The 20,283-nt window shown below is 36.4% G+C and overlaps 1 protein-coding gene across 28 annotated transcripts in view; it reads left to right on the top strand.

Annotated features, from left to right (window-relative positions):
• Nucleotides 1-20,283, top strand: part of CCDC73 (coiled-coil domain containing 73) — a 154,014-nt gene that overhangs the window by 132,724 nt on the left and 1,007 nt on the right. For all 28 annotated transcript variants that reach the window (XM_044929282.1, XM_025266272.2, XM_044929284.1 and 25 more), the window contains 4 exons: nucleotides 981-1,115; nucleotides 10,550-10,727; nucleotides 11,796-13,295; nucleotides 16,173-16,306. In XM_044929282.1, coding sequence (XP_044785217.1) covers nucleotides 981-1,115; nucleotides 10,550-10,727; nucleotides 11,796-13,295; nucleotides 16,173-16,306 — 1,947 coding nt within the window. The remainder of the gene's footprint in view (nucleotides 1-980; nucleotides 1,116-10,549; nucleotides 10,728-11,795; nucleotides 13,296-16,172; nucleotides 16,307-20,283) is intronic.

The following is a 20,283-nucleotide window of genomic DNA, read 5'->3' on the forward strand; positions in this document are numbered from 1 at the left end:
CTTGAGTTAAGCTTGAAGGGAGATAAGAGAGGACAGGATAGAGAACACATGAAGAGTTGAGCCCTGGAGAAGAAGAACTTTGCAGAGATAGGTAAAAAGATGGTTAAAATAGGTAAGGTGAAGGGAAAGTAGTTGGTGAGCTCATGTTTGTTAACCCCTACAAGGAAAATTACATGCATTAGTAGAATTTTTGGTAGTTTAAAATTGTTCAAGAGAAACTTTTGTAATATTTTATGACAAAATGGTATTTTTCTTTTTCCTGGAACTTATTTTGTCTCATATTTGAGGTTCCTATGAAGGAGAATCCCACCAAGAAAAAGATGATGAAATTTTATAGCCAGTAGAAACTAGTTTGTGGATATAAGTATTTCGCTGAAGTGTCAGTTTCTAATTGTAGTACTTAGTACTCAGTATTCTTCATCTAGTTGAGTTGAACTCTGTGTATCTAATTTGCAACAAGAAAACAAAACTTTAAGAAAGCAATGAAATGGTAACCTTTTTTTTTTATATAGTTCTATATATATATATAGAATATATATATAGAATTATATATATATATAATTCTATATATATATATAGAATTTTTATAGAAGTTTTATAAAAGTTAATTAATTTTTCATCTGTAACAAGAAGTGATTTAATGTAGTACTTAAGAGCACAACTCCTAGGCTTAGCCTTGCATTTGAATCTTGACTATCATTTTATTTCTACCTGATCTTGGGCAAGTTACTTAACGTCTATGAGCCTCACATTTCTCACCTGTAAACTGAGGGCTGAAAATACCTCATAGGATTTTTAAGAGTATGAAATTATGTTTATTAAGTACTCAGCACAATTCAACAAATGGTAGCTTTTAATATTAGTAATTACTTTGGGAATGTTTTCATTGTTTACAATTTCTAAACACTTGTGTTAATGAAGTATTTTTATACACAACTAATTTACATACATGTTCATTTTGGTTAAATGTTATATATTAGGTTGAAGAACTTAATGGAGAAATTAATGAGATTAAAAATGAGTTATCATCACTTAAAGAAACTCATACTAAGCTACAAGAAGATTATGATGAATTATGTGATCAGAAAAAGTTTGAGGAAGACAAGAAGTTTGAGGTAAAATTCAAGTGTGTGGGGTATAACCTCTTAAAAGAAATTAGGACCATTGCTGATTATTTTCTCCATGGTTTATATTTTCACTTTCTCAACTTTTAAAAATGAGTGTAAGCATATAGTCTGTAGTACATTTTAAATTAATTTTTTATACAATATGACATAGGGTTAAGAATCATTTCTTGGACATGAATCTTCAATTTCAGCATATACATTTGCAGATAGACAATTTAACATTTTCTTTATTAATGTAGCATTATAAAAAGTCTTAAAATGTGGTAGTATAATTCCTTCAATTTTGTTGTTCTTTTCCAAAATTGTTTTGACTATTGTGAGTCCTTTGCATTTCCATATAACTTTTAGAATCAGTTTTATCAGTTTCTAAAAGGAAAAGTCTATGGTATTTGAATTTGGCTTTTGTTGAATATATAGATTAATTTACAAAGAATTTATATCTTAACATACAATTCATGACATGGTATATCTTTGCATTTATTTAGATTTTCTTTAATACCACTCAGAAATGTTTTATAGTTTTCATTATATAGGTCTTGCAAGTATTTTGTTAAATTTACCCCTGAATATTTCATGTTTTGGGCTCTTAGTATAAGCAGTATTTTTAATATGAGTTTTTCTAATTGTTTCTTGCTATGAGATAGGGTTAAAACTGATCTTTGTACATTGACTTCATATTCTTTTATCATTTTAATTAACTCATAGTATGTTTTTCTTGGTTGAACTTTGGAGTTTTCTTTGTACATAGTATGTTGTCTGAGAATTTAAGGCAGATGAATTTTACATCTTTTTCTTCTCTATGCATTTTATTTTTTTCCTCAACTTATTACACCACACTAGCTAGGACTCTTAGGTATAGTGTTAAATAAAGTTGTAAAAGTGGACATGATTGCTTAACTTTTCATCTTAGATGTCTTTCATCATTTCATATTCTATTGAAAGTGAAAGTGACAGTCACTCAGTCATGTCTGACTCTTTGCAACTCCATGGACTATATAGTCCATGGAATTTTCCAAGCCAGAATACTGGAGTGGGTAGCCTTTCCCTTCTCCAGGGTATCTTCCCAACCCAGGGATTGAACCTAGGTCTCCAGCATTGCAAGCAGATTCTTTACCAACTGAGCCACAAGAGAAGCCCAAGAATACTGGAGTGGGTAGCCTGTTCCTTCTCCAGCAGATTTTCGTGACCCAGTATTAGTCATAGATTTTTTTTTTTATATGTGCTCTTTATCAGATTGAAATTTCCATCTGTTCCTAGTTTGCTGAGTTTTTATCATGAATAGGTATTCAGTTCAGTTCAGTTCAGTCGCTCAGTCGTGTCCAACTCTTTGCGACCCCATGAATCGCAGCACGCCAGGCCTCCCTCTCCATCACCAACTCCCGGAGTTGACTCAAACTCATGTCCATCGAGTCGGTGATGCCATCTAGCCATCTCATCCTCTGTCGTCCCCTTTTCCTCCTGTCCCCAATCCCTCCCAGCATCAGAGTCTTTTCCAATGAGTCAACTCTTTACATCAGGTGGCCAAAGTACTGGAGTTTCAGCTTTAACATCATTCCTTTCAAAGAACACCCAGGGCTAATCTCCTTTAGAATGGACTGGTTGTATCTCCTTGCAGTCCAAGGGACTCTCGAGAGTCTTCTCCAACACCACAGTTCAAAATTTTGTCAAATGCTTTTTATGTAACTGTTGATAAGATCATTCTGTTTTCTTTATTCTGTTAATGTGTCAACATTAACAATTAATTACATTGATTGATTTTCAAATATACCTTGCATTCCTGAGATATCTGCTGTCCTTTTAATATATGGCTAGATTTGCTAGTGCTATGTCAAGGGTTTTGAATTGATGAGGAATATTGATCTGTAGTTTTTGTTCATTTTTTCTTTTCATGCTTTTGGTCTAGTTTTTGTATCAGAGTAATAGTAGCCACCAACCCTGCAGCAGGGTTACTGCAGGGTTGGGGGCACTGAGTGTAGCAGTACATACATGGGCTCTTTTGAAGGAGGTCTCCATTATATTCATTACCTCCACCACAGTTTGGCCCCAGGTAAATAGCGGGGAGGGAACACAGTTCCACCCATCAACAGAAAATTGGATTAAAGATTTACTGAGCATGGCCCCGCCCATCAGAACAAGACCCACCAGTCATTCACTCCCATCAGGAAGCTTCCATAAGCCTCTTATCTGTCACCATCAGAGGGCAGACAGAATGAAAACCATAATCACAGAAAACTAACCAGTCTAATCACATGGACCTCAGCCTTGTCTAACTCAGTGAAACTATGAGCCATGCCATGTAAGGCCACCCAAGATGGACGGGTCATGGTGGAAAGTTCTGACAAAATGTGGTCCACTGGAGAAGGGAATGGCAAACCACTTCAGTACTCTTGCCTTGAGAACCCCATGAACAGTATGAAAAGGCAAAAAGGTAGGACACTGAAAGATGAACTCCCCAGGTCAGTAGGTGCCCAATATGCTACTAGAGATGAGTGGAGAAATAACTCCAGAAAAAATGAAGAGACAGAGCAAAAGAAAAAATATCATCCAGTTGTGGATGTGACTGGTGATGGAAACAAGGTCTGATGCTGTAAAGAGCAATATTGCATAGAAATCTGGAACATTAGGTCGATGAATCAAGACAAATAAATTGGAAGTAGTCAAACTGGAAATGGCAAGAGTGAACATCAACATTTTAGGAATCAGTGAACTAAAATGGACTGGAATGGGTGAATTTAACTCAGTTGACCGTTATATCTACTACTGTGAGCAAGAATCCCTTAGAAGAAATGGAATAGCCATCATAGTCAACAAAAGAGTCTGAAATGCAGTACTTGGATGCAGTCTCAAAAATGACAGAATGATCTCTGTTCGTTTCCAAGGCAAACCATTCAATATCACGGTCCAAATCTATGCCCCAACCAATATTGCTGAAGAAGCTGAAGTTGAACGGTTCTGTGAAGACCTACAAGACCTTTTAGAACTAACACTCAAAAAAGATGTTCTTTTCATTATTGGGGACTGGAATGCAAAAGTAGGAAGTCAAGAAACACCTGGAGTAACAGGCAGATTTGGCCTTGGAGTACAAAATGAAGCAGGGCAAAGGCTAATAGAGTTTTGCCAAGAGAATGTACTGGTCATAGCAAACACCCTCTTCCAACAACACCAGAGAAGACTCTACACATGGACATCACCAGATGGTCAACACCAAAATCAGATTGATTATATTCGTTGCAGCCAAAGATGGAGAAGCTCTATACAGCCAGCAAAAACAAGACTGGGAGCTGACTGTGGCTCAGATCATGAACTCCTTATTGCCAAATTCAGATTTAAATTGAAGAAAGTCGGGTAAACCACTAGACCATTCAGGTATGACCTAAATCAAATCCCTTATGATTATACAGTGGAAGTGAGAAATAGATTTAAGGGCCTAGATCTGATAGAGTGCCTGATGAACTATGCACGGAAGTTCATGGCATTGTATAGGAGATAGGTATCAAGACCATCCCCAAGAAAAAGAAATGCAAAAAAGTAAAGTGGCTGCCTGACGAGGCCTTAAAAATAGCTGTGAAAGGAGGAGAAATGAAAAGCAAAGGAGAAAAGGAAAGATATAGCCATTTGAATGCAGAGTTCCAAAGAATAGCAAGGAGAGATAAGAAAGCCTTCCTCAGTGATCCATGCAAAGAAATAGAGGAAAACAGTAGAATGGGAAAGACTAGAGATCTCTTCAAGAAAATTAGAGATACCAAGGGAACATTTCATGCAAAGATGGGCTCAATAAAGGACAGAAATGGTATGGACCTAACAGAAGCAGAAGATATTAAAGACGAGGTGGCAGGAATACACAGAACTGTACAAAAAAGATCTTCATGACCCAGATAATCACAATGGTGTGATCACCACCTAGAGCCAGACATCCTGGAATGTGAAATCAAGTGGGCCTCAGGAAGCATCACTATGAACAAAGCTAGTGGAGGTGATGGAATCATTTGAGCTGTTTCAAATCCTAAAAGATGCTGCTGTGAAAGTGCCAACAAATTTGGAAAACTCAATATGCCAGCAAATTTGGAAAACTCAGCAGTGGCCACAGGACTGGAAAAGGTCAGTTTTCATTCCAATCCCAAAGAAAGGTAATGCCAAAGAATGCTCAAGATCAGATCAGATCAGATCAGTCACTCAGTCGTGTCCGACTCTTTGCGACCCCATGAATCGCAGCACGCCAGGCCTCCCTGTCCATCACCAACTCCCGGAGTTCACTGAGACTCACGTCCATCGAGTCAGTGATGCCATCCAGCCATCTCATCCTCTGTCGTCCTCTTCTCCTCCTGCTCTCAATCCTTCCCAGCATCAGAGTCTTTTCCAATGAGTCAACTCTTCGCATGAGGTGGCAAAAGTACTGGAGTTTCAGCTTTAGCATCATTCCTTCCAAAGAAATCCCAGGGCTGATCGCCTTCAGAATGGACTGGTTGGATCTCCTTGCAGTCCAAGGGACTCTCAAGAGTCTTCTCCAACACCACAGTTCAAAAGCATCAATTCTTCGGCACTCAGCCTTCTTCACAGTCTAACTCTCACATCCACACATGACCATAGGAAAAACCATAGCCTTGACTAGACAAACCTTTGTTGACAAAGTAATGTCTCTGCTTTTGAATATGCTATCTAGGTTGGTCATAACTTTCCTTCCAAGGAGTAAGCGTCTTTTAATTTCATGGCTGCAGTCACCATCTGCAGTGATTTTGGAGCCAGAAAAATAAAGTCTGACACTGTTTACACTGTTTCCCCATCTATTTCCCATGAAGTGGTGGGACCGGATGCCATGATCTTCGTTTTCTGAATGTTGAGCTTTAAGCCAACTTTCTCACTCTCCACTTTCACTTTCATCAAGAGGCTTTTGAGTTCCTCTTCACTTTCTTCCATAAGGGTGGTGTCATCTGCATATCTGAGGTTATAACTACCGCACAATTGCACTCATCTCGCACACTAGTAAAGTAATGCTCAAAATTCTCCAAACCAGGCTTCAGTAATACGTGAACTGTGAACTTCCAGATATTCAAGCTGGTTTTAGAAAAGGCAGAGGAACCAGAGATCAAATTGCTAACATCCGTTGGATCATCGAAAAAGCAAGAGAGTTCCAGAAAAACATCTATTTCTGCTTTATTGACTATGCCAAAGCCTTTGACTGTGTGGATCACAATAAACTGTGGAAAATTCTTCAAGAGATGGGAATACCAGACCACCTGACCTGCCTCTTGAGAAATCTGTATGCAGGTCAGGAAGCAACAGTTAGAACTGGACATGGAACAACAGACTGGTTCCAAATAGGAAAAGGAGTACGTCAAGGCTGTATATTGTCACCCTCCTTATTTAACTTATATGCAGAGTACATCATGAGAAATGCTGGACTGGAGGAAGCCCAGAATAAATGCTGGAATCAAGATTGCTGGGAGAAATATCAATAACCTCAGATATGCAGATGACACCACCCTTATGGAAGAAAGTGAAGAAGAACTAAAGAGCCTCTTGAAAGTGAAAAAGTTAGCTTAAAACTCAACATTCAGAAAACTAAGATCATGGCATCCAGCCCCATCACTTCATGGCAAATAGATGTGGAAACAGTGTCAGACTTTATTTTTTGGGGCTCCAAAATTACTGCAGGTGGTGACTACAGCCATGAAATTAAAAGACACTTACTCCTCGGCAGAAAAGTTATGACCAACCTAGATAGCATATCAAAAAGCAAAGGTCCATCTAGTCAAGGCTATGGTTTTTCCAGTAGTCATGTATGGATATGAGAGTTGGACTATAAGGAAAGCTGAACACCGAAGAATTGATGCTTTTGAACTGTGGTGTTGGAAAAAACTCTTGAGAGTCCCTTGGACTGCAAGGAGATCCAACCAGTCCATCCTAATGGAGATCAGTCCTGAGTGTTCATTGGAGTGTTCAGTCCTTCCAAGGACTGATGCTGAAGCTGAAACTCCAGGACTGGCCACTTGATGTGAAGAGCTGACTAATTTGAAAAGACCCTGATGCTGGGAAAGATTGAGGGCAGGAGGAGAAGGGGACGACAGAGGATGAGATGGTTGGATGGTATTACCGACTCAATGGACATGAGTTTGAGTAAACTCCGATAGTTGGTGATGGACAGGGTGGCCTAGCGTGCTTCAGTCTGTGGCGTCTCAAAGAGTCAGACATGACTGAGCAACTGAACTGAGGTGAAACTTTGCAATGAAAGTGAAAGAAAAGTGTTAGTCATTCAGTCGTGTCCGACTCGTGGTGACTCCATTGACTGTAGCAGGCCAGGCCCCTCTGTCCGTGGGCTTTTCCAGGCAAGGATACTGGAGTGGGTTACCATTTCCTTCTCCAGAGGATCTTCCCAACCCAGGGATCGAGCCCAGGTCTCCCACATTGCAGACACACTTTCTCTGATGTTCTGTAGACCATTTTCATTTAGAAATTTATTTTATTGTTGTAAAATATATAACATAAAATTTGCCATTTTAAAGTGTTAAGTTTAAAATTACAATTATAACTCAATGGCATTAATTACAGCTACAATGTTGTATAGTCATCACCACTCTCTATTTCCAAAATTTCATCATCCCAGACAGAAACTGTGTAACCATTAATCAATAACTTCTGATTTCCCCCTCTCCTCAGGTCCTGGTAGCTTCTCATCTACTTCCTGACACTGAATTTGTCTATATATTTTATATAAGTGGTATTATACAATATTTGTCCTGTTTGGTTTCTTTTATTTAGATGATGCTTTCAGAGTTCATGCATGTTGTAGCACTTCATTGCTTTTTATGGTGGAATAGTATTCCATTGTTTGAATATACCACAATTTGTGTGTTCATTCTTCTGTTGATGGACGCTTGGGCTTTTACCTTTTGGCTGTTGTGCTGTTTTGAACATTGACATGCAACTAGCTGTTTGAATCTCTAGTTTTAATTTTTGGAAGGTATATACTGAGGAGTGACACCAAGTGATTTCCACTTCCTAGTATTCATGTTCTATTGTAATACCCTCCATAGAGTTTGAGTTGGATTTAGTAACTTGCTTCTAGTTAATAGACTACAGCAGAAGTGATGCAATGTTACTTCTGAGATTAGGTTATAAGAAGACTGTGGTTTCTGTCTTGGGTGAACACCCTGTCTCTCTGTCTGTCTCTCTCTCTCAGTCTCTCTCTCTCTCAGACATATAAAAAAGTCCCAGCTATCCTACCAGAGAGCCTACATAGTGGAGATGCCCTAGAGGATAAAAGGCCACATAAAAGAGAACTGGGCACTCCAGCCAACACAACTGTTACCCATGTAAGTGAGCCTTCTAGAGGCAGAAGTTCCAGCCCCAAGTTTCAGATGATAGCTTGACTAGACACTCATGAGAGACTGGGGTCAGAACCATCAAGCCAAGCCATTCCTCATCCATCTAAAAGATGAGATAGTAAATGTTTGCTATTTTAAACCACTGTTAACTCTTAATATGGCCGACCCTGGAACAACTCAGGGGTTAGGGGCACCAACCCTCAGAACAGTAAAAAATCTGTATATAACTTATAATCAGTCTTTCATAAAAATGGTTCCTCCATATTGATGGTTCAGCATCCACAGAGTCAACCAACTGCAGATGTACAGTACTTACTGTTGAAGAAAATCTGTGTATAATTGGACTAGTGCTATTCCAATGCATGATGTTGACATGTCAACTCTGTAAGTATCCTTCTAGGATTTCACAGTAGGTATTGAAACAGGATTTGAACCTATATTTATCCAACTCCAAAGCTCCTGGCAACTATCATACTATTTTTCTCAATCTCCTTTGCAAACTTCTCTTTTGCAAGTTTCTCTTTCCCTGCCTCTCCTTTGGGGATTTTCATTAGCATTTTATTCTTTCTTCTGTTTCTTCTTAGAGTATACTCTCAATCAGTCTCATCAACCAGTATGTCTGCAGTTGCCGTCTATCTGCCAGTGATCTTCAAACCTATTTTCCAAGTCAGTTTTTCTCTTAAAAGCTCCCAATCAGTACATCTAAATGTTCACTAGACATCTCCACCTTTTTGTCTTAACTCTTCAAACTCAAGAGATTCAAAATGAACTCATGATATTTTTCTCTAAACATCCTATTCCTGTTTTCTAGCTCAGTAAATAACACTCACCAGTCTCTTAGGTACCCAATCTGACCTCTACAAGTCAGTCTTGACTTTCCTCTCAGTTTTTATATCCAGTCACTCAACAGTTGATAGTAGCTCAGTACATAATTCATGCATCTATTCAGGCTTTTCAACTTTACTGATATCGCCTGGACTACTGTGGCATACTTATGATGCATCTCTCTGTCTCATGTATTGTTTCCCCTTAATTCAGTGTTTGTCAGATACCAAATGCAACTTATTAGTGATTCATGGAAATCAGCCTAGTAGTTTATGACTGGCATTCTTTTAAAAATGAAATAAACTAATGCAGTATAGAAAACATTAGAATGTATCTCATTGAGTGGGTATGCTCATTGTGTTATGAGACATACTTATTTCTTATTGCAGTTTTTAATTCGTGAAGTTTGGAAAACAATCCATTCTTTATACTGTAGCCAGAATGGTCTTTCCAATCAGCTCATATTAATAACCTTATCTAAAACCCTTCAGTGACTTCTCATTGACTTCCTGGTAGAGTCTGAACTCCGTAGCATGCTCTTTGGGGGCCTTTAATGATCTAGGCCTAGCTCAAAACTCATTTCTCCCCATTCTTCTCACAGCATCTAAGCTCGTGCTGAAGTAAATCACAGGTAGTTCCATGAAGTAGAACTACATGAAATGACTATAGTTCTGTTTGTTTTTAACATCTGTAAATGCCATTTCTTCTCCCTGGAGTGCTTTCTTATCCCCATCTATATTAAAATTATCTGTTATTTCTTTTCCTATCTTTCCCAGTTGACCATAAATTTTTTGAGGATAGTGACTATATTTTGTTCATCATTGTATCCCAAAGCCTAGTGCAGTGCTTCCATGTAATAATGTTCAATATTTTGGGGGAATAAAAAGATGTTGAATTGCATCACTATTTTAAAGATACATAGAAACACCAAGCACTCAAAACAATTTGCCTGCCATGACTACTTTGCTTTTAATAAAGGCGTGATTCTTAATATGTGGTATTTGTAATAATGTGGAATGCATGTTTGAAAACATCTAAGGCTCTCCCATTTTATTTAAATATGATAGACTATACAAAATGAACTTAGCGTGATCTTGTTATAAAGAGGAATATATTAAATGTAGTAAAAAAAAAGTCATTTGGCTTTCAAATACAAATTGCTGGATGATTAACTGAAATATAGATTCCACTTTCATTAGCAAAATTTGTTCAGATATTTTATGCTTTTTAACAATATGTGTTTACATTAAAGGAATCTTTTCCATTTTACATTAGAATCTTCCAGAAGTAAACACTGAAATGTCAGTGGAAAAATCAGGAAACACCATCATACAGAAATATAATTCCAGGCAAGAAATAAGGGAAGAAAATACCAAGAGTTGTTGTTTAGACACTGAATACAAAGAAAAAGGGGAAACGAAAGAAGGCCCATTTTTAGAGGAAATCATTATAGGTAATAAAGGTAACCCAGTTATATTGATGTTTTCTAATTTTTATATTGGTCCTTCAGGGGAATATCAATATCAGTCTTTGCTTTGAGGACCTAGTAGTATAATTGGAGAAATACTTTTCCATTTGTATGTCTTAACAAAAGGACTTGTATGTCTTTTGAGCTGTTCTTTAATAAAGTCAGTATTCAGAGGAAAAAATACATTTTTGCTTTGCTTTCTCATCACTTACTTGTTGGCTTTTTGCATTCTGGTTTCTGCTTTCATTTCTTTGCTGAGACTGTTCTCTGAGCTACTAGTAACCTTTTGATGACCAAATTCTAGAGCACTTTTCTTAGTTCAAATTACCTTTATGTAACCATTGAAATAATTGACTAATTCATTCATATTGAAAAAGAGTTGTTTAAAGAAGGTAATCTGAAGGTGTTCAAACCTAGGCTGAACAACCACTTGGTGGGGATGTTGTAGAGAGAATGATTGGATTAAAAAGACCCTTCATGGCCTACAGATTATTGTAACTATACTGAAATTTTGAAATCTGTGGTTAAAACCCAGATGAATAAAATTAATATCTTAAGTAGATATTCTGTACACTTGCCCAAAAGTATTCCAGATTTTAAAAATATTTACAAGGTAGTGAGCAAAAAAGTGAAGAAAAGAAACCAGCTGGCAACTTCTGGATCTAGGTAATAAGAGAAATTACAATATGACTATTAGTGTAAATTAATTTTTATCTAATCAGCTGTGTGTTTATATGGAATTATACTGTATATGCAAAAGGAAGTAACAGACTAGAGAAATAACCAGTTTGTAATGCCCTCAACTTACTTTTTTAAACCAAAACTACTTTCTCTGTTATGAAATACAAATTTAATATGAGTAGAACCAAATATTTTACCATGCTTATTAAAGGGAACTCACTATTTATGAAAAACTGATATCATTATGTTTGTGTAATAGCTTGCCAGTGAAATATTTAAAATTAAATATATTTTTTAAAAACAGTTAATATGTGTTATAAAAGCAGGCTTTAGTATATAACCCAAAATTTTACTGTGTTCTCTTTATAACAGACTTACAGCTTTTTGAAAAAAGCTCCAAGAATAAAATTGATATTGTTGTGCCACAGGATGAAAACCAAAGTGAAATACCCCTGGGCAAAACCCTCGGCATAGAAAAAGAATTAATTAGTGAAGGACAAACCTTGGATATTACCGACTTTACAAAAGTGGTTACTACAGAAATAAAAAACAAGGTGGACTTGGAAAAAGATAATGAGTGTACAGAAGTTAAATCACCAAGTATTCCCTTTGTAGTGGCAGATTCATCAATGGAAACAGAAAAGATCCATCTAGAAAGAACTGAAGGATTAGATCTTCACCATGCAAATACACATCTGGGGGTTGAAAATAACAGCACATCATTTAACAGTATTTTAAATGAGATGGCTTGCCATACAAATCATAAAAAAGATGTTTCTGAAGATGAGCCATTCAAACAACAGTTCAGATTGTTTCCAGGGACTCAAGAAAATACCACAGAGAAGGTAATTACAAATAGCCACCAAATCAAAACAGATCTGGATTCTTCTGTAGATGTAAAAAGGAATCTTGTCCAGCCTCAGAAATATAGTTTACAGGATTCAGAGAATGTTATGTTAGATGATAAACAATGTAAAATAAGACAGACACAACTGTTAAATAAAAAAAATGAATGTAGCCTATTGCCATTTAAAGAAACTTCAGATGTTCAGCAAGTTGGTGAAGGTCCTTCAGAGCAACCTCAACTAGCTATTCCTTGTGATATAGCAATCAACCACCCCATTTCTTCTGCCGTTTTCAGTGACAATTTGAATGTACTTTTAAAGAATTCAGATAAAATTAATATCATGCCTATGTTGGTGACGCCCAACTCAAGCCCTGGGAAAAGAACTATATGGAAAAATCTAAATGATATGCAAAACAGTCAAGTTGAGAACTGTTTGGGGTATCTAGAAAACAATGTGAGTCTTTCCCATCTTCAAATTAACAATGAGAATATAGATGCTTCACAAGCCAAAGATATGAAAACTGCTAGTCATGTGAAAACTTCCACAGAAATGCAGTTTTCCAATAAAGAGAGTCAGATTGATGAGAATCAGATAACTGAAGTTAAAAAAAAAGACTGCTTGCCTAATGAAAGACAGCATACATTGTTAAATAGTACAGAGAAAACGGAGTCATTAAATGACATTGTTTCAGGAAAAATTTACAGTGAAGGACAGCTGGAAGAATCATGTTCATTTCACATAAAGCCATCTGGAGATTTAGTAAACATAAGTGGAAGGTCAGCCTTTGATCTTTCCACTTCAGATAAAAAAACTGAGAAAACTCTAGTGTATGTGAATTTTTTAGGCCCTAGTTCTTTGTCAAAAGTAAATCAAATTGAAAGTCAAACAGTGAGCACTTCAACATCTAGCATTCCTTTGTTGCTGAACGAGAGACCAGTAGGTCTGTTAGAAAACAAAAAGACTGTTTCGATGACACTTTGTAAAAATGTTAGTGTGGATGAGGCCAGGAATGATGTTGGACCAGGTAATAATTATTTTAAAATTTGCTTTTCTACTTATTATTCTTGGTAAAAATTTTCCAGATTGTTTAGTATGAAAATTTATATTACTATATATATTATTTTGCCTAAACCTAAAGACTCTGTATATGTGTGTGTGTCTATATATATATATATGTAGGAAAGGTTTTACTTAAATGGAAGCAGATTTCTTTTCACTTAAATCTGAACCAGTATTATCAACATAACATGTACAGAGGTCAACTGCATTTTGGAAATTAAAAAAAAAATCCTTTTCATTATCAAAGAACTGAAACTAGCAAAAACAATCACATTTGTGTCATTAATTTTAAATTAGGAACATCTACCTAATCCAAGTCTTTTTTTTTTTTTTCTTACTTTCTAGAGCAAATGCAGTAAAGTTGTTGATAAGGCTTCTGCCTGCATTCATGTTTACTCCTTTTCTTTCTATACTAAGAACACACACAAAACAAGCTTCTTTCTCTTAGAACTGTTGCAGTTTCTCTTGCTTTCTTCTAATTTTTCCCTCCTTCCTTAATTTTTCTGTTTTGTCTGTCCCTTCACTAGCACCACAAATCCAGCTTTTTGTTTTTTTTTTTTTGTTTGGCAAGTAATAGTGAAGTGAAAGTCACTCAGTTGTGTCCAGCTCTTTGCGACCCCATGGACTGTGTAGCCTACCAGGCTGCTCTGTCCATGGCATCTCCAGGCAAGAATACTGGAGTGGGTAGCCATTCCCCTCTCCAGGGGATCTTCCTGACCCAGGGATCGAACACAGATGGATCCCTTGCGTTGCAGGCAGAGTCTTTACCACCTGAGCCACCCAGGGAAGCCAGGTGAAAGGGTTAGTTGCTCATTTGTGTCTGATTCTTTGTGACCCCATAGTTGATAGTCCACCAGACTCCTCTATTCGTGGAATTCTTCAGGCAAGAACCCTGGAGTGGGAAGCCTTTCCCTTCTCCAGGGGATCTTTTCAACCCAGGGATCAAACCTGGGTCTCCCCCATTGCAGGCAGGTTCTTTATCAGGAGTCACCAGGAAAGCCCCAAGTAATAGTGAGGTGTAACATTGCCTTTCATATCCTTGATATATATTGTTTGAAACACTTTAAATTGAATCCCTTAATAGTTATAGATCAATATTGATACATTCAAATAGTAAATATTTCAGATAGTAGGAACTGTTCTATTCTTGTAGAGTGTAGTAAAAACTACCACATGATATAAAAACATCCTCCAGAATAAAAAAAGAGGGAAGGGGAGGTAAATGGATGACATATACATGACTTAATATTGAAGGTACTGAAACTAGGTGAGGAGTACATTAAGGTTCTTTCTCTCTACTTTTGTGTACTTTAAAATTTTCATATTAAAGACATTTTAAAATAGAAATGCAATATATCTCATGTATAGGTATTGTATAAATGTAACAAAGATAATTACTGTTTAAGAAGTATAATCATAATAAAAATGTTTATTTGCTAATAGCAGTCTCAACATGTTTAAATTGTTGGGGCTGTTAGACAGCCTTAGATTTTTAGGGAAATTTGCCTTGACTTCCCTGGTGGCTCAGACAGTAAAGCATCTGCATACAATGCGGGAGACCCGGGTTCAATCCCTGGGTCGGGAAGATCTCCTGGAGAAGGGAATGGCAACCCACTCCAGTATTCTTGCCCCCGCCCAAAAAAAAGGGGGCTCAAAGAAATATTTGGGGCTTCCCTGGTAGCTTGGATGGTAAAGCGTCTGCCTACAATGAGGGAGACCTGCGTTCAATCCCTGGGTCTGGAAGATCCCCTGGAGAAGGAAATGGCAACCCACTCCAGTATTCATGCCTAGAAAATCCCATGGACCGAGGAGTGTGGGCTACAGCCCATGGGGTCACAAAGAGTCGGACACGACTGAGCGACTTCTCTGTTCTTCTTTGCCTGTTTAACAATATGCATTTAGACCCATTATAGAAATATGGCTTATTAGGAAAGCTTTGCATGGCCCCTCTGACTTTAACAGGCTTCTTTTAAGGAAATTGAGAAAATTTTAAAAAGAAGAAGTGGGAATTAAAAGCAAAGCAAGTATATCTTATTTGAATGGAGAAGTAATTAGGGAAAAATACAAAACACAAAAACACTGTAAAATCTCATTTCACAAACTGTCATTTTCCTGATATAATAAAATGCATTAACTTCAGATTCCATTAATTTTGTCCATCAAATGCAGCAGTTTAATGCTGTTAGTCAATGGACAGGTCTAACATTTACCATTTTCTTACAAGTCTTTCCTTCTAAATTAAATCTCAGTGATAGAAAGGATGCAAGGAGAGATGACTAAAATTCTATAGCAATTCAACTTGTAAAATACTCAGACTCATAAAAGATACTCCTAAATATCTTTTAGCCTTCAAAGACATGTTTCTCTAAATTGTTATCTATTTATTAAAACACAGTGACCCCCTACTAGACAGCCCTTTGTTGGACTTCTTATAGTCAATTTCTTTTTAAATATAATTTAGAAATCTTTCAGTTGGTTCAGACTTTTCCCTTTGTATTAGTAAGATGTTTACTATATAAATGTTTATATGCATAGGCAGTCCAGTAACCAGGGGAATAAGGATAACATTTTAATGTATGTTATATTGTTTGAGAGGATCCTAACACTGTGTCACTGGTGGTAATGTAAAATCAGCAGGTTTTTGAAAGTAGCAATAAAATGTTTTCTGAAATGAAGTACCTAATGTAAGAGCAAAGTCTATGAAAACCAGTATTCAATATAAGAATATAGAAATTGTTACTTTTAAAATACAAAAGCATGGGATCAGAGAAAAACAAGTTTAGTCACTAAAATGAGTCCCTGGAGAATAAAATTCAGTTGTCATTTCCTCTTTGTCAACCAGATACTACCAGCATTAACAGAGTTGCTGACACTTTGAATAACTCAAGTATCCATCCAGATCCCAGGGGAGAGCCCAGTGAAGAGAGGAATGCAATTGCAAAGACTTTTTATGATTCTTCTTTTCCCACAGAACATGTAAGTCAATTAAAAATATTGCCGAGCAGACCTTAGTGAGCTAATTCTACAGATATGTGTAGAACTGTATGCATCTGGATGGTTTAAGACCTAACTGATCTCCAAAATAATATCAAGAGGGCAACATGGCACCATTTTTCACAATTAAGGTTGATGGAAAACAGCAGGAAAAAGTCACAGTGTATAAATCAAATAGATATAATCCAGCCTGTTTTGGGAAGGAGAGTGTGAGGTAGTGTATCATGTACTTCTATTTTTTAGTCACCTAAATTTAGGAATAGTAGCATTTGAGCATTTACTTATTTAAACTATTAAAAAATAGTTCACTCATTTGAGCATTTTACATTATAAAATAAAAGCTGCCTTAAATAAGTTGTTTTTAACAGTGCTTAAAGGTAATTTATATTATTTTCAGAAATTGACTATTCCAAAGGAAGAAACTGTCTATTTTAAATTATTTCAATTAAAACACAGTATGTGAAAGGATCAAATATTCATAAGTATATGATACCAATTATGGATATAAATATTAAGCAAAGTATTTGTAGACGTTATATGGCTCCAAGAGTCCATCTGTCATATGAAAAGCAACTAACTACAACCGACAGGTTTTTGTTGGGTTTTTTTGGAAAATTTGTAAGTTTTTAAATTTAAGTGTGCAAAACTTCAGTGCAAAAATGGCTGTATTGTTCAAAGTCTAAAAAACAAATACAGCTGCTATAAGGAACCCAAAAAGTTTAGGAAAAATGACAAAAAAGCAACTGCATAGTCACTGTATATTTTAAATTTTAGAGATGCACATTAAACAACTTTTTTGATCACTATTACAAAGTGAAAATTATAGCAGTAACACAGCCTTATGAGTAAGTTTCTAATAGTACATTTTATTTCCATTTTTAAATTTGAGAAACCTCAAGTAAGGTAGCCTAACTGTCCCTTTGGGAAAGTTGAAACTAAAATCAGGATCTGCGTTTTTCACCTTTGCATAATTGAGCTCAAAACCAAATCATTTCAGCTTGATGTGCAAATGTTCAGTCTTTAAACTGTGGTGACTAATGCACAGTAGACTAGGCACTGGGAAATCTAAGTTCTGATCTTTAGCTAATTGGGTAAGTCATAGAATCAAATCAAAAGCAAAAAGAAGCTTGAGTATCAAAGGTAGATATCCATTCTGATTGGGTTGAATACTTAACACTTCTAACATAATTGTTCTATTTTCAAACAGTTTAAGGGTATGATGGAAATTTCACATTGCCATTTCAAGCCCATTTTTATTTAAAAAAAAAAAAGAAAAAAACAACCCAATAGATAACTTCTTTGTAGTGCATCCCTAATGCTTTTTCTGTGATTAGTTAAGAATTTATAAAATTTAAAATTTTGAAGAAATATTCCCACAACAGCTTTAAAACCATATTGAGGCAGTGACACAAATGTGAAATAATTTTCCAGAGCATTAAGAACAGTTTGCAGTGGACTTAGACTAGGTATCTTGGCTGTTACATGCTACATTCTCAATTTTTCTTCTCAATTTTTGTTAATAGAAAAATTTCTTCTAAAAATACTGGTGTGCGGAAAACACACTAAATGTCTGTTTAGCAAAGTGATCATCACTTGGTGTCAAGCAGTGTGCTCTGTATCACTGTCCCAGCTGATGCTTGGTTACCAGTTAACATTTAATATGGGACAAATTTAAAAGCAGGTGAGCTCTTTTGCTTAGTCTACTGAAAAGGCTGTGATCCCTGGATTAAACAAGACCAATCTAACCTTTTTTACTTATGCTTTTCTACATCACAGGCTGTTGAATGACAGCTCATGGGTCATATGCAGCCTATTGCCTTGTTTTTATTAACAGTAAAAGCTTATTAGTACAGCCACACCCATGTCTTTACCTGTAGTTCTATGGCTGCTTTTGTGTTACAGTGACGCAGTTGTGAGGGAGGCCACTTGGCCCACAAAGCCAAAAATGTTTACTCTGGCTCTTTTACAGCAAAAGTTTGCCAACTCTTGTTCTAAACGAAAAGTGAACTTTATGAAGATTTATGGCCAGAAAGGGAATATAAGTTCTTTAACTTTTTCAACATATTTTTATGTATACTGTCCACATCAGTCTTGTAAAATTCTGGGTAGTTACATTATGAGTTAATTTACTTTTCTCCTGTAGATCCAGAGTAATGTGTTTTTTTTAATTCTTAGAGGGGGTTAGGTTGGCAGCCTGCTGCAATCTTGATTACACACAGGAATGAGGATGGGAGAGAGGGGCCACAGTAAGCAAAGTCACTTGTTTACACATTCAGTATTAGGTTCATTCAGAATTTTAAAATGTAACCACAGGCTTAAAGAAACTACTGCTACTAGGCGGGGGAAAATTTTAGGCTAAAGAGCAGATCTTTTGAGTCAGGCAGAAAGAGGTGAAGAGGTGATTTTTTAAGAAGGAAAGGAAGGAGCAAAGATATATGGCAACATATGTATAACTAGAATTACTGCTGTAGGCTGCAAAACCTAAGTTAAGCTAAATAGGACAAGTTAAGTGTACACTTTAAAATTACATCCTGCTTCTCTCTATGGCCAATCCTTGCTTCTGCCCCTCCCACTAAGTAGGAAAAAGGGAAGTGTAATGTGTGAATGTCTCCTTCCTTTTTCCATCAAGTCAAAAGATACGGATTTTGGGAAATTGGGTAGTTTGTACTTGGTGTCAAATGCACCAAGATGTTTCTAGCATTTTGTTGGCAAAACAGGACCATTATGTCATACAGATCATCAAATCATTGTACTCCAAAATTAGTAGCAACCTAGCTTTGGATTTGGTCTACTTCTCTGTTAACTATTCTCAGTACTGCATGAGGCCGACACACTACCCACACATGGATGACTTTAATTCATTTTGGCCCTGTGAGCCACACAAGGTATGTTGAACACTTACAAGCCAGACATTATGAAAAATATATATTTATGTGCATTTTATCCGGTTACTCTTTACAGTAATAGCATTTTGTCACTAAAAGAATCCGATGAGAAAACCGAGGTCCACAGAAGTTAAATGAATTGCTTAAGGTCTCCTGGTGGTCCTTTGTTGATACTTTTGTTTTCATCTGTTATTTCACAAAAACATAGGCAATGAGACAAACATGAACCCAGCATCACTAAGGATCAGAGGCTAAGACTCTGAGGAGATTGGCGGTTGACTAGAATTCGCAGGAACCAAACAGAGCAGTCCAAAAGGACACATCCTTTAGGGAACTGAGATAAATGTAAATATTTAAATTCAGTTTAAAAAACTGTTACTGTATGATCTCACTTTGAAAATACATTACAAAAATATGCCACTTTTAACAGATTGGAAAATATTTTAATGTAAGGCAGTACTCAAAGATCTTCACAAAGATTTATGAACAAATGACCTTCATTATAGCTTAGTAACAGTAAACATTTTCCAACAACTCAAATGTCCAACAATATATTAAATTATGGAACATGGAGTATGATGGCGCCATGGTCTTTCTAGAGGGAAATGTTAAAAATGTTTTTAACCCAGCATAGACAATCATATAAATGATCCAGATTTTTAAAAACTATATATAGAGAGGAGTCTAGGATATTTATATCAAAATGTTTAATGGTGGTTGGAATACTGGGTAATTTTAATCAAATTCTTATTCTGTTCTGTACTTCAAAAATATATTCCCATTCAAGAAAAGATTTTATCTGATAATCTAAGAAGACCATAAAAGATTTTTTTCAAAAATTAATTCAATTTTATCACACGCTGCAGCTTGTGGGGAATTCCCTGACCAAGAACTGAACCCGTGCTCCCTGCAGTGTAAATGCAAAGTCTTAACCATTGCACCACCAGGGAAGCCCTCAAATTTATTTCTGATAGGGATAAACTGGAAACATGTCAACAATAGGTCCTAGTTGAATTATCACACATCCATAAGAAGTATTTTGCAGCACTGACATTTGCTTATGAGAAGTCTGTA

Source organism: Bubalus bubalis, chromosome 16, assembly GCF_019923935.1.
Source record: "Bubalus bubalis isolate 160015118507 breed Murrah chromosome 16, NDDB_SH_1, whole genome shotgun sequence".
Lineage (NCBI taxonomy): Eukaryota > Metazoa > Chordata > Mammalia > Artiodactyla > Bovidae > Bubalus > Bubalus bubalis.